This window comes from Centruroides vittatus, unplaced genomic scaffold, assembly GCF_030686945.1.
Source record: "Centruroides vittatus isolate TY-2023 unplaced genomic scaffold, ASM3068694v2 contig_349, whole genome shotgun sequence".
Taxonomy (NCBI): domain Eukaryota; kingdom Metazoa; phylum Arthropoda; class Arachnida; order Scorpiones; family Buthidae; genus Centruroides; species Centruroides vittatus.
The window spans coordinates 589306-603257 of record NW_027122172.1 but is presented as its reverse complement, the minus strand read 5'-3'; the positions used below and the strand labels follow the sequence as shown (position 1 = coordinate 603257).

Below are 13952 nucleotides of genomic sequence, written 5' to 3'. Positions count from 1 at the left end.
TCCGAACACGGAAGGAATCCACGAGCCGTTTCGAATAATTTTTTGACCAATGGGGATATAATATGTGCCAGTTATAATAATTAAATTAATCACTTAATTATGAATATATTATTAATTAATTTAAGATTCATTGTCTAATAAAAATTGCCACGCCGTAGAGAGATTCATTTCATCCTTAAAATTAATGCACGTGGATTTGCGATCGGCCTTAAAAATTTCAATTGCTTCCAAAGTTCTTAGTTGCTCTTGATGCTGGGTGGTGTAGATAACATGCACTTCTTTAAAAATTGGTGTTACGTCTGGGTTTGTCGCATATGTAGACAAGGCTGTCGTTCATTTATTATGGTGATGTCAGACTTATGCTCTTTTATTCTAGTAGCTAATGAACGCTTGGTGGAACCGATGAAAATTAATTGCCTATCCCATCTGTCATCCTTCAATGAAATGCTGTATACTCACGGAAGTCTGTTCGGGTTAGGGTTGTCTTTTCCGTTCCTTAATAAACTGTATATGGAAGGGCCTCTTCTGTATGCAATCTTAATTCCTCTTTTCTTTCCCAGTGTATATACTGTTTTTAGCTGTGAGTTGTATGTTACTGGGACTTTATGCTTTCTTCATTACTAACTTCCTGAACTTCCTTCTCATCCTCCATAGTACTTTGTAGACAAAGGTGCTGATTACATAATTTATTTATAATGTTGCCGTAACCATGCTCCTTAGCAATGTTTGTAATGTAAGATAATTCTTGGTGTAGGGTTTGGGTGGTAGAAGAATGCGTATAGGCTCTTTCTAATGCTCTGAACACCGCTATTTATAAGGAATGGGTCACAAGGCTTTCTATAGACATATGTCTGTACTATGTTTTCTTTAATTTCTATGTCTATATCCAAGAAATGGATTTTTTTCTTTACTATGCTGCTCCAGTTCCACCCATAAGCCATAAGGATTGTTGTTCATTGCTTCCTTAAACTGTTCTAGATCTGGTTCCGTTTTCCAAAGGATGATGATATCGTCGATATATCTTCCGTATAAGAGAATATTTGGGAGAAAGGAGGGGAGGGTCTTGCTTTCCAAAGTCCTGATCACCATTTTGCATAAATCTCCAGACGACGAACTTCCCATCGGTACACCTCTTTCTTGTGAGTGTATAGTGTCTCCGAATTGGAATATGGAACTGTAACAGGCTAAATGTGCCAATTTGAGTATGTTTTGGTGCAGTGTGGTATCTTCTACTTTTGAAATAAGGAAATCCCTAAGGGCACAAAAACATGGTTGAATTTTTATTGATGGGTATAAGGATCTAAAATCTCATACCATAATAACTACTTCTTAACCTGTTACCGGTGTGTAATCCCTCTTCATCAAACTCGTAACTCAAAAAATAGGTGTATACAAACATTTTCGAACCACAAACGTCGGTTCTTCCTCAGGCAATACAAATTTCGTTGGAACTGCCATTCGAATCACTTCAAATTTGTCGAAATCATGCTCAAATTCACGTTTCCCGTTTACGTAATACTGAGGCATGCGCATTAGGTAAACAGAAAACATGAATTCGAGCATGATTTCGACGAATTTGAAGTGATTCGAATGGCAGTTCCAACGAAATTCATATTGCCTGAGGAAGAACTGACGTTTGTAGTTCGAAAACATTTGTATACACCTATTTTTTGAGTTATGAGTTTGATGAAGAGGGATTACACACCGGTAACAGGTTAAGAGATAGTTATTATTATTTTCCGGTGATGAGATGGAGTTTAGTATCTCATACCATGGCGTAACTGGGTGTGTTTATCTCCTTGAGTTTTTGTATAAGCTCCTGTGGACTTGAAACTTTGAATAGGTAATCTTTTAGGTGAGCGGATAGCATATTATGTACTAATTTTTCAAGTTTAAGGATGGAAGCTCTTCCTTTGTCCATTATAGGTCTAAACTGTTGCCCTTGCTTGTGTGTTTTGGCAAAAGCGAACAGTTTAGGTACGTCCGGGGCATCCATAATGTTCAAAACTGTTCGCTTTTTGAAAACTTGCCATGTGTCTTCAAAATACACTAAAGAATTAGTGTTTAACAAGTCAAGAATACAAAAAAGACACGGTTTCACAAAATAAAACAAATTAATAAAAAAAAATCAGGAACGGCAAGACAAATAAAATGCAAAGAAGTCAACATCAAGATTGCAGACACAAAAAGAAAGTACAAGGTGAGATAGATAGACTTTTTATAGACCTGAAGTACCTTAAGACACACCTTAATGAATGAACACATCTTAAGACACTATCCCTGCAAAAATCAATTGCAGAAGCTATACCTACGAGAGACAGAAATTATATTAACTTTAAAATTCTTAGAGCAGCAATACAATATAAATATATAAAAATCAGAAGACTAAAAAAAAACCCTAAAGAAACTTAAAGTAAAAAACAAGACGGGATCATTGCAAAATACCGAAGAACAGATAGAACATAACCAACAATATGAGGAAAACAAATATAAAAGACTAATTAAAAAATTCTAATATCCAACCAAAACGAAACTAACAAACTGGAAATAGCACCTCATATTAAACAAAGCAGAAACTAACATTCCAACTAATATCAAAGAAATACTATATAAAGGATTAGATTTGAATGGCCCAAATAAATGGAACGTCTTAAACATAATACCGAATCTGGATAAAATGTGTAATGATTTACCAGAAATAGAATCAACTATGATGAAAATGAAACTGAGTAATAAAATTAAAACATATCTAACTTAAGAAAGAAGGAAAACAATAATTAAAGAACAAAATTACTTTCAATATATAAACCAAATCCATGCACTGAATATCTTCTTAAGAGAGAACAGATTACAAATCGTTAAAGCTGACAAATCAAAGCAAATTGTAATAGTTAGCCAAGAATAGAACAAAAATAAAAAACAAGAAATAATAACTAATAATAAATTTTAAAAACTACCTATCGACCCTAAAGACGTTATATATCTAGAACTCAAAAAAAGGATTAATAAACTAGAAAAACTTAATAAGATCAATAAAACAGAAAAATGGTTCATCCTTAATGAAGAAAATAACCGTACACCAAAACTAAACACAAAATTAAAAACCCACAAGACAGGAGAAAAAGTGAGACCGATAATAGACTTTAAATATTCAACGCTATACAACCTTGAAAAATTCTTAAAACAAAAACTTAAACAATATCAAAATTCACACCTTGCAATTAAGAATGCGGACAAACTCGTAAACGAACTAAAAAAAAATTAACATAGAAACAAATTTAAAATAGCTAGCCTCGATATCTTAGATACGTATCCGTCGATAACTTGGGACTTAATAGAAGACAAACTCGACAACTTAGAAGTCAACAAAGGAATAATAGGTCTAATAGATTTCACATACAGAAGTAATTATTTCGAAACTAATGACGACTATTATATTCAGATAAATGGAATAAGTATAGGATCAGTTATAGGCCCAAAACTAGCTGAACTAATTACGGTAGACAATAGAATAAGTAACATACCGGGAATAAAATTCTATAGAAGATACGTCGACGATATTTTAATAATATATAACGAAACAGAAATTACAATAGATGAAATTAACAAACAAACCAATAGTGTACACAAGGCAATAAAATTTAAAATAGAAACAGAAGATATGACAAGACAAAAAATTAATTATCTCGATATTACAATAATAAGATCAAAACAACATTTGGAATATAGAACTTTTAAAAAACCAGCCTCCAACCAAATAACAACAAGATATCAATCTAGAATGTCATTATATGTCAAGTATAATATATTTAAAATGGAATGGAATATACTAAAATAATAAACAGAACAAGCGATAAACAAAGACCTAACTGACCTAAGACAGAAATTTCTTTTAGCAGGCTTTCCACAGAGACTGCTAAAAAGATGGGAAACCAAACTTAATCATTCGAAAAAGCCATATAAAAACAGACAAACAAGTAATATAAAATATATCAAGTTTCCTTATACTAGAGGTCTATACGAACAAATTGATACTGAAATAGAAAAAATAAACTACAAACTAGCACCATCATATCAAAAAATGTCAACTAGACTGCAAACCCTAAACTCAGAGAAAAAAAAAGGCAGATACTGACTGAAGTCCAGAGCGTCGTATACAAAATTCCTTGTACCTGTGAAAACAACAACAAACATTACGTAGGAGAAACAAAGAGAAAGTTAAAAATCAGACTAAAAGAACATATAGCCGACCTAAAATACAACAGAATAAACTCGGCATTTTACGAACATTGTACTCTAAACAGATGCAATATAGACAAAGATAATGTAAAAATACTACATAAAGAAAAAGCAACATATAATAGGATGTTTAAAGAAAGTATAAATAAAAACCTAAGTCTAAAAATAAACAAAAACTGGCTTAATATATTATAAACATAAAATTTAAAAATTTCCTTATAAAAAATAATTTACAATACAAAAAATTAGCTTTCGCCACAAGGTGGCCAACCGTCATACGTGGCAACACCAGAGGAATGTCAAGGGAAGGGGACGGAAAAAGTTCATCTATACGTTAATACTTCTGTGATCGTAACGTATAAACCATCTATTCACAGGAAATTTTAAACAGATATTTATATAAATTAATTGTACAACTGGATTTTACAAGATTTTAATTTATACAACTCGTAACTTAAAAGTATGTTTTATGTATCACTTACGTACTCATTAGTTCTTACGTACGTTCTTTCTATCGTTATAAGTAATCAATATGCATTATATTATAGATGGCCGAGGAGGGGCAAAATCGGCCCAAAACACGTACAAAAAATACGTACCGTATCAACTAAATAAAGATAACTGATGAAAACTTGCCATGTTTCTTCAAAATACACTATAAAATTAGTGTTTAATAAGTCAATAATTTAATATGCTGATATTCTGAAAATTAAAAATTGTTTAGACATGTCACCTCAGTGTACATAAAACAGGTTTCTCATACTCAGAAATGTATAGCTTTTGTGAATCTTACATATAAAGTAACAAAGGATAGGTGTGTCCATTGAGTGAATTTTCGTGGTTAGAACTAATTTAACAGAGACAAAATTCTGAAACATTGGTTAATGAATCTCAGGAGTATAATGATTATGAATTTATGAATTCAAAGATTCTTAATTCATACATTAAGAATTCAAAGATAATATGAAAATGAAGTTTAAGATTTTAAAACGGCACATGATAGTAAGCATATAGGAGGCTAAATGTGTGCAAAAATAAACAGCCGAATTCACATCAAAGACATTTTGCTGTGTATGGAGAGACCAAGACTGGAGCAGGACATTTTAGGAAGAGAGAAAAAATAAATATTTAGAGCTTTTTAATACACCAAAGAACTTTACTTTGGTATTCTATTTGTAGAAGCAAATTATTTTTCAAAATTTATGACATGAATGTGAGATGAATAAAAAGAAATAAACATTAATATTAATTACAAAAGAGTTTATATGAGCAATAACTGCATACAAACGCTCTAAAACTATCATAATGTGAATATATCTCATACCATCAAGATAAACACATTCCATGCCAGACCAAGTCTTCATTGTGACTCTCCTGACACTCAAGGCATTCTGTGTTTTCCTCTGATGTAGTTAACTTTGAAGACGACAGAAAATATGTAAAAGTTGATGGTTTTGGGAACATGAGGTCAAGTTGTCGACCAGCATCACATTCTTTCTTGCATTTTATTCCATCAGCTTTTATGCTTTATTTTTCCTTTGAAGGATTTTTTTCGAGGAAATGAAAATATTTCTAACTTTTGACCTTCTCATTCCCTTTTCTTTTCCACCGTGCATCTTGTAAATGAAAATAGAATTTCTCAAGATCTCAATGGAAACAATTTCTCAAGATTAGATCAAATAAGCATTTGATCTTAAGAATGATAACAATAATTTTGAGATTGGAAACAATAATACAGGATGATAATTAAAGCCCGGGAGAAACAGAATATACACACAAAAAGACTACAATTATATGACTGATTAGCGTGCATCTAATAAAATTCAATCACCCTCTGCAACAGCATTAATTCTCTTGAATCGAGTGAAAAATCATCCTTTAGAAGATATATACAGAATTAGAATATAAACAAAATATACATACAACTGTTTAATGCGTTACGTGAAACAAACTAGAAGAAAAAATCGTAAAACCGAACAGAACTTTGCAATGACTACAGTCAAATCATTAATAGCATAGGTTGAAATTATTATGCACTTAGAAAGCAGACATTTGGCATACTTCCTATAGGTATCAATATATAAATATTTTAAAATTAATTAATTAAAAGTTATTTCATTCAATATAAAGTAAATATATTTAATACCTTTATGGATACATCACAAATGAGATTTCTTTTATTGGGATCAGAAAATGGAATCGACGTAGGCGACACATTCTCTAACACTATCTAAAAATATAAAATATTTATTTTAAAAATTTCTTTTATGAAAATTCATAAATTCTACACTTAAAAGAAATGAGTATAATTTTAAGAATTCAATTATTGTTTAAACTTTGCAAGAATAGAAGACAAAGGAGAGCAAGCACATGCAAATTCACTCCTCTCTGCTATTATTGTCAACTCTTATCCCCAATTCCATTCCTTATGTTGTATCATCACCCCTGGATACTAATCTGTATACAAAGAGAGCTAAAGGGATTTTGTCTTTGTCCTATATGAATAATGTTATTTTGTTCTATCCATTTCTGCTTTTGAGCCTGTTGTGTTGGCCAACACCCTCTTACTTAAGAAAGGTTTAATATTAAACAGATTATATACATATGAAAAGCTTTACTTTTTATTATATCCATTATAAAAAACCATGTCTAAAAGTTATATTATAGACATTATGAATACAAGAGACTAATTTTTAAAAATTTCTTAGCTAATTTATAAAATAAACAATTCTTTATTAAATATAACAGTAAATTTATACTTTAAATATTGTTAAAAATTTAGTTTTAAATGGACTTTGGAGAACGAGGAATTTCGAAACATCTATCTTACAGCTTAATCTGATTTTGTCAGTTTTCTGCTTTCTTCATTTAATATCTCAAATACAGAATTTGTTGATAAAAATTTAGTAGCAAATGACAGATTCATATAGTTTAGAGCTTTTTAAACTTTTTCCATTTGTGATCCCCTTTTACCTGAGAAAATTTTACATTCCAGTATATAAGTATATAAAATAGGTATACAAATAAAATCACTTAATGATGATAAATCATGAAACAATTTGTTCCCATTTATTAAAAACAAAAGCAAATTTGCACACTTCTTTTGTTTTTAACACTTTCTGCCCTGTGGGCACTAAGAGGGCCTCCTTTTTAGCAGGCCCATTATGGGCTTGGCCAGGCCCACAACCTGGGGCAACCGAGTGATGAGGGAAGGGACCCGACATATCTGGACGGACCACCTCAAAAAATTCCTGGGGATTTTTGACCCGTCCGGATTCGATCCCGGGTCCTCCAGAGTGGTAGGCTAATACCTCGACCGCTCGGCCGTCCGGCTGTCAAATTTGCATACCGACGAGGTAGATGTGCTTGTTTATTTTCACATGAAAAATTAAATCTCGACTAAATATTTGATACTGCAAGATGGCGGGCATATCTTCAACATTTTTCAGAGCTGACTAATATTTTGATTTTATAATTGTCAATGGTAAAATGCTAATATATATATATATATAAACTAAAAGTTTTGATATATAAATATATAAACCAAATTTTTTTGATATATAAACCAAACATTTTACACTTATTTTACACTACTAAATCCACTTTTTGAATTTGTTTAGATATTTTGAATTCAAACAGTTTTAAAGTTACACTTTAATGACGTCTTTCACAAATGTTTATTTAAATATCACTAATTTTTGCACATTTAAAGTTTTTATTATAATTTATAAGATTTATTTCTTTGAAAAATATTATTGTATTTTAAGAAAACTGTCATTAATCATGAAAATATATTGTTTACTTCTATAGGAACTGTTATCTTTTACTAACCTTAAAATAAATTAATATGTATACAGTATAATCTCTGTACACTGTCGAGACCGAGAAGTTTGTCCATTATTTATAGGTGTCCGCTATTCGGAGGCACATGCCGGCAACCATATTGTATTTAAACCAGATTATTATAAAATGAAGAATACCACGAATATAAAAAATATCAAATTTGTGTTAGGAATGTGAATATACCAAAAGTATATGTAGAATATATAATTAATATATATATATATATTGTATGGTATATATACATACAATATATTATTTATTTTTTCAGCTGTAAAAACTCATTTTAATTGAATCTTGTTTGAATGTTGAGTTAAAAAAGTGATTTGCTAGTCACTTCAAGTAATGAGAAATACAGTAAACTCCCGATTATCCGTGTGCAGATTATCCGTGCATGAATTTAATTTAAAAAAAAAATAATTATATGTGTATGTATTTTTTAAATAGTTGCTCACTTTCATGTTTACGCATCCTATAAGTGTGCATGTGTTTGTATTTAGATGTTTGAAGCAGGTGATGGGGGTATCTGAAGTCAGCTGGACTGGTTTTAGTTAGGCTGCTTCACAATAACTAGTAAAGAAGAAAATAACAAAGTCGGAAAGAAATGTAGGAAGGATAAAAAAACAGACGGATTAATGTGAGTAATATTTTGTTTAATTTAGTTTTGGAGTCACATGATCTCCAATCAAATAACCGGTTACAGTGCAGTTTCGATTCTAAGTCAAGATGGCAACCGGAAGCGCTGCCATCTTGGAACCACAGGTAACATTAACCCATTTTTATAAGGTTGGTTATGGATGACAGTGTCCATTATTTAGAGTGTCTGCTATTTAGAGGTAAATATAATAGATGTCCTATTTAAAGGGTCTGGGGATCGTAAAAATGTCTGTTAAGTAGAGGTGTTCGCTATTCAGGAGTTAATAGTTAATAGAGGTTTCACTATATTAATTTATGTGAGATTGATAAAAGACAACTGAAAATGATAGCAAATAAAGAAATTTTACTGTATTTTAATGGTTTTAGTGTTGGTAGTATTACAAATGTAGTTCCTATAGAAGTAAACAATATATTTTCATGATTAATGACAGTTTTCTTAAAATACAATAATATTTTTCAAAGAAATAAATCTTATAAATTATAATAACAACTTTTAATGTGTAATAAATTGTGATATTTCAATAAACATTTGTGAAAAATACTGTTAAAGTATAACTTTTTAAAGAAGGGTAATGCAACTGAATGTGAAGGCGTGATATGGTTTTTAATTTTTTGAGCTTATATTTGAATGCTTGTTTGAATTTTTATTCCAAAAGCTTTTACAAAGATCCATCGGGTAATTGTTACAAAACCCGACGAAGAACTCGAGCGGCGTTCAAAACATTTGTTTTTTGTTTTTGTTTTGTTTATGTGCACACTGTAATCGGTTTGGAGTACGTGAATAACTTTTTAAAACTATTGACATTCAAATATATAAATATAAATTCAAAAAGTTGATTTAGTGGTGTAAAATAAGTACAAATCTTTTGGGTTAATATAGAACATTTTTCTAATTATCCTAAAAATATTTAAACCTTTATACAAGGTACTTCAAAAAATGTTAACATTTATATGGAGAAGGTGGCAGTCATTGTGGCAGTAGTAGTAGAGATGTACTTTTTTTGAGAACTCCACAACTATGTTGTGACTTCTTGTACATAATGGAAAATTAGGCAAAGGAAATAAGGCATAAGAAATTACTCCCATATTAGTGTTAACATCTTTTAGATACATCTTGTATACGTAATTTTATTCCAACTGAAAAAATTTTTGAATTTATAACTTTAATTAGAACACCAAAACATAAATAAAGTCATTTGGAGTCATATCTACACATCGTCGACTTTATATAGCTATAATCAAAAATTGCTAATTATAAAAACAAAATAAATGTAAATTGTTGCATGATTTTATAACGATTTATTAAAAACTTAAAGATACATTAAATATTAAAAATTTTACTTTTCCAAGCATAGTTCCATTGCTCCGAATTCTCTTAGTGAGTTCTCTGGTATCAATACCTTCAAAATAGAATTTTAAAATGTAAAATCTTATTTTTGAAATGGGCAAATCAAATGCATTTCTGCCCCGTTACCTTGAATTCCAGGAACATTATGCTCTTTCATCCATTCCGATAAAGATCTTGTTGATAACCAGTGACTACAATAATCACTTAATTCACCTACAATAAGAGCTTCAATCCAGATTCTCTTAGACTCAAACCATTTGGGAATTCCATATTCATCTTCTTCATCTGATGCTATTCCATAATTTCCAATTAAAGGATATGTTAACACCAAAATCTGACAATAATAAGATGGATCCGTTAAGGATTCGGGATAACCAACCATTCCGGTCTGAAATACTAAAAAAAAAATATAATTTTTTAAGAAATTAGATAATCCGGCACCTTAAATATTAAATGTCGGTCATTGTTGGCACTTCTTACTCCGATTTACTCTGGATGAATTATAATTAATAAATCTTTAAAGTTATATATATTTCTAATTGTCAATAAGCATAAAATTGCCTAGGAGAACTAATCACACAGGAACAAAACAATAATAGATTATACAGGCCTTATTGACTACAAAGTAAACACATTTTGGACTACATGTCCAAAATGCTATCTAATTCTAATTTTTAATGTTCTGCTAGTTTCACCTAAGTAATAATATTTTGGTTGGCAATGACATATGATTATCATGTAGATGAGAATAGCAGAACATTGAAAATTAAAATTAGAGAGTACTTAAGAGTTGTTAAATATAATTATCCCAAATTCAGCAGTCAGAATGCACAGCAATGATGCCAGTTGCAAAATCTCACTTCAGTGTCAAAATTCTTAAAAAGAATAATTATCATCAAAAGAAAATTTTTCAAACTACAGAAAACAGATTGAACTCAAACACACACTGCCGTTAGTGGGATTTGGCAGTCACTACTTTAGAGCTTTGAGAAGAGTCCATTTTAAGATATACTTCTCCTCTCCAGCTTCTTTTTACTTTATCATTACATTGTACCTTGCATCTTTCAGTTTTGCTAATCGCGCAGTGGTGTTTTAAACTTTTAGTATTTTAATGATTTTTAAAAATCTGTGGAAGTGTTTTGAAAGGTTCATTGAAAGCACCAGGGCTCTTCAGCCAGACTTCTATAGGAAAGAAAAAATTTCTGAGAATGAAAACACTAACAAACAAGACGACCGGGAAGACAGTGAAACAACGGAATCGGCCGTGTAAAATTCTTCTGTACATAGTTTAGTTTTAGATTCTAGATTAAAAATAAAAAAATTTATATTCCATTTATATTCCCATTAATATGTATCTAGTCCTCACGTACCATGTATTCGGTATTATTATATTATATCATAGTAAGCTGATATTTTCATTCTTTCCGAATATTAAAATTGTAACCAGTTTTTAATATTATTGTAACACTGCAGTGTTTGAGGTTACTTTCTGCCTACCCATATGTGATGGATCTTGTATTTTACTGTAACCGGGCCATTTCTTGTAATTGTTAATATTGAATAACGGTATTGTCAACTTTTGTAGTTATGGTTATTAATAATTTCCGATGCAGTGCTCTGAGATCCTAAGATCTTTTTTCACCTTTACTTTTCCCCCTTTTACATTATACCTCTCTCTTCAGAACCCTTCCTTCAACCTTTTCTTCACCCCTTTTTCTCTTCCTAGTGGGCTAAGTTTGTAAAAGCAAGCAGCCCCTCCTCCTCCTTCATTGTTATTATTATTATTATAATAACACCGGTGGCTGTGTACTATGCCAAACCAAAGTCAAGGCATAGTAACCAAAACAGAAATTAAAGAAATGTATCAGTGTGAGTGTCTGTATTCAAGAATTTTCTCACAATATGACATGTATTCAATATAGTGGCCTTCTGTAGTGTGATGTATGTGTTTCTATTCAATTGTAATGTGCCCAGGCTTTTGTGTAGTGTGTGTGGTATGACACCTGTAGAGGAGAGAACAACAGGTACAATAAGCACCCTATCCATCCTCCACAGACGGCTTATTTCTTGGGCGAGTTCTGTGTACTTGCTAATTTTTTCAGTGCATGCGTTTTGTATATTGTGAGTGTTTGGAATGGATATGTCTATAATGTATGTGAGAAGAGGGCGTTGAGTCGTTAGCAGGAGAAGATGTGGTAAAAGTGGGCTCCGTATTTTCTTTTGATTTTTTGGTGAATTTTTGTGATAGTGTTTAGTGTCATATATTATTCGAAAGAGGATAACTAGTAGTGTCGAAAGACGTCGGATTTAAAAAATTTGGACCACCCAATTTTGTGATATTTAAACCTAAATGTGGAACCCTCGGATACGATTTCCGGACAGGTATGCTCGATCAACCGGATTGAAGAACGGATTTCAAAGGACACTTCAACAGTGAGTACTGTGTAAAATTTTGGCGACCTTTGAACTATTCTCGGGGGAGATATTTAACTTTTGATCTGGAAGCAAATCGGGCCACATCGGGTTTAATTTTAGCCATCTAAGACTTTTGATGGTGCCATTGGGAAGAGGACCACTGTTGTGATGTTCTGTCCAAACTGCGTAATAATATGACAAATAGTTTTCAAATTAGAGCAGGAATAATTTTCTGTATTTTCTCACTGAACATGCAACAGATATTTAAACTTTAACGGTCGTTGACCTCAAGCTACAGCAACAGACTTTTCAACGGTCGTCAGCAACGGTTTTTGATTACGAACTTTCTTGACCTGAATACTGTAATGAGCATCTGTCCATCTGTAATAATTTTGTAATAATTACTAATAGAATAATTATAGTTGTAGCAATAAGTTAAAATTAAGCTATTTTTCATTCTGTGCAGCTGATTTAATTGGCAGCACAGAATTGCTGGGCACAGTGCCTCTTTCCAACAGACACACCTTCTAGTATTAATTTAGTCTTAACACTTCTCCCACACCGGGTTGTATAAACAGAAAAAAATTTAAATACCTTCTAAAACCGATAACCGGTGCGAACTATTTTTCTAAATGGCGAACGTTTTCATTGCCCCTCCTGGGCTCTTGAGAATTGGCCTGAGGAAGAGCCCAGGAGGGGCAATGAAAACGTTCGCCATTTAGAAAAATAGTTCGCACCGGTTATCGGTTTTAGAAGATATTTAAATTTTTTTCAATTTAGTCTTATATTATTTATTTCGGGTACTATATTGTTCTGTGAATCTATACGCATATTGGTTATTTTGACGTTTGGATAACACAATGGAATCACAAGATACAAGGAACAGAGGGTCTCCGGTACCGAACCCAGGCACCCCAGGCGGATATTTAGCCGAGGTTGAGGAATGGACAGCATGGTGTACAGAGGAGGAAATGCTACAGGAAGCAAGCACTTGCTTGGGCAGAATAATGGTACTCTGCCCACAATCAGGAAACACCGCAATGAGGGTTCACGAAAGAGTGGAGGTACGGGAGAGAACAATGAAAATGTACGCCGTACTGAACCAAATGCATGGTATGTTGAAGGAACTGAGACAAAAGAATAAACAGGAACTGATAACAGGAAATATTACACAAAAAACACCTACTCAGAAGACCTATGCTCAGGTTTTGAGCAACAGACCAAAACCAAGTGATACGACAAACTCGATTACCCAAACTATAAACACAAAAGTTCAAAACGAGGAAGACGAGAGGAAGTTACGCGGTGTTGGTTTATCCGAAAATGAGAGGAATCAAATGAAAACATAAACACTGAAGACATAGAAGAAAAGATCTTGACTGAAATAAAGCCACAGGAGCTAGGGGTGAGAGTCAAGGGAGTGAGAAGAATAAATAGAAGAGGCTTATGCATA

General features: G+C 31.9%; 1 protein-coding gene across 1 annotated transcript in view; it reads right to left on the bottom strand.

Moving 5' to 3' along the window:
* r (carbamoyl-phosphate synthetase 2, aspartate transcarbamylase, and dihydroorotase rudimentary) overlaps positions 1-13952 on the bottom strand; it is a 186212-nt gene that overhangs the window by 136258 nt on the left and 36002 nt on the right. Inside the window, exons 3-5 of the mRNA XM_067269235.1 lie at positions 10211-10480; positions 10078-10136; positions 6386-6469 (exon numbers count right to left, since the gene is read on the bottom strand). Coding sequence (XP_067125336.1) covers positions 6386-6469; positions 10078-10136; positions 10211-10480 — 413 coding nt within the window. The remainder of the gene's footprint in view (positions 1-6385; positions 6470-10077; positions 10137-10210; positions 10481-13952) is intronic.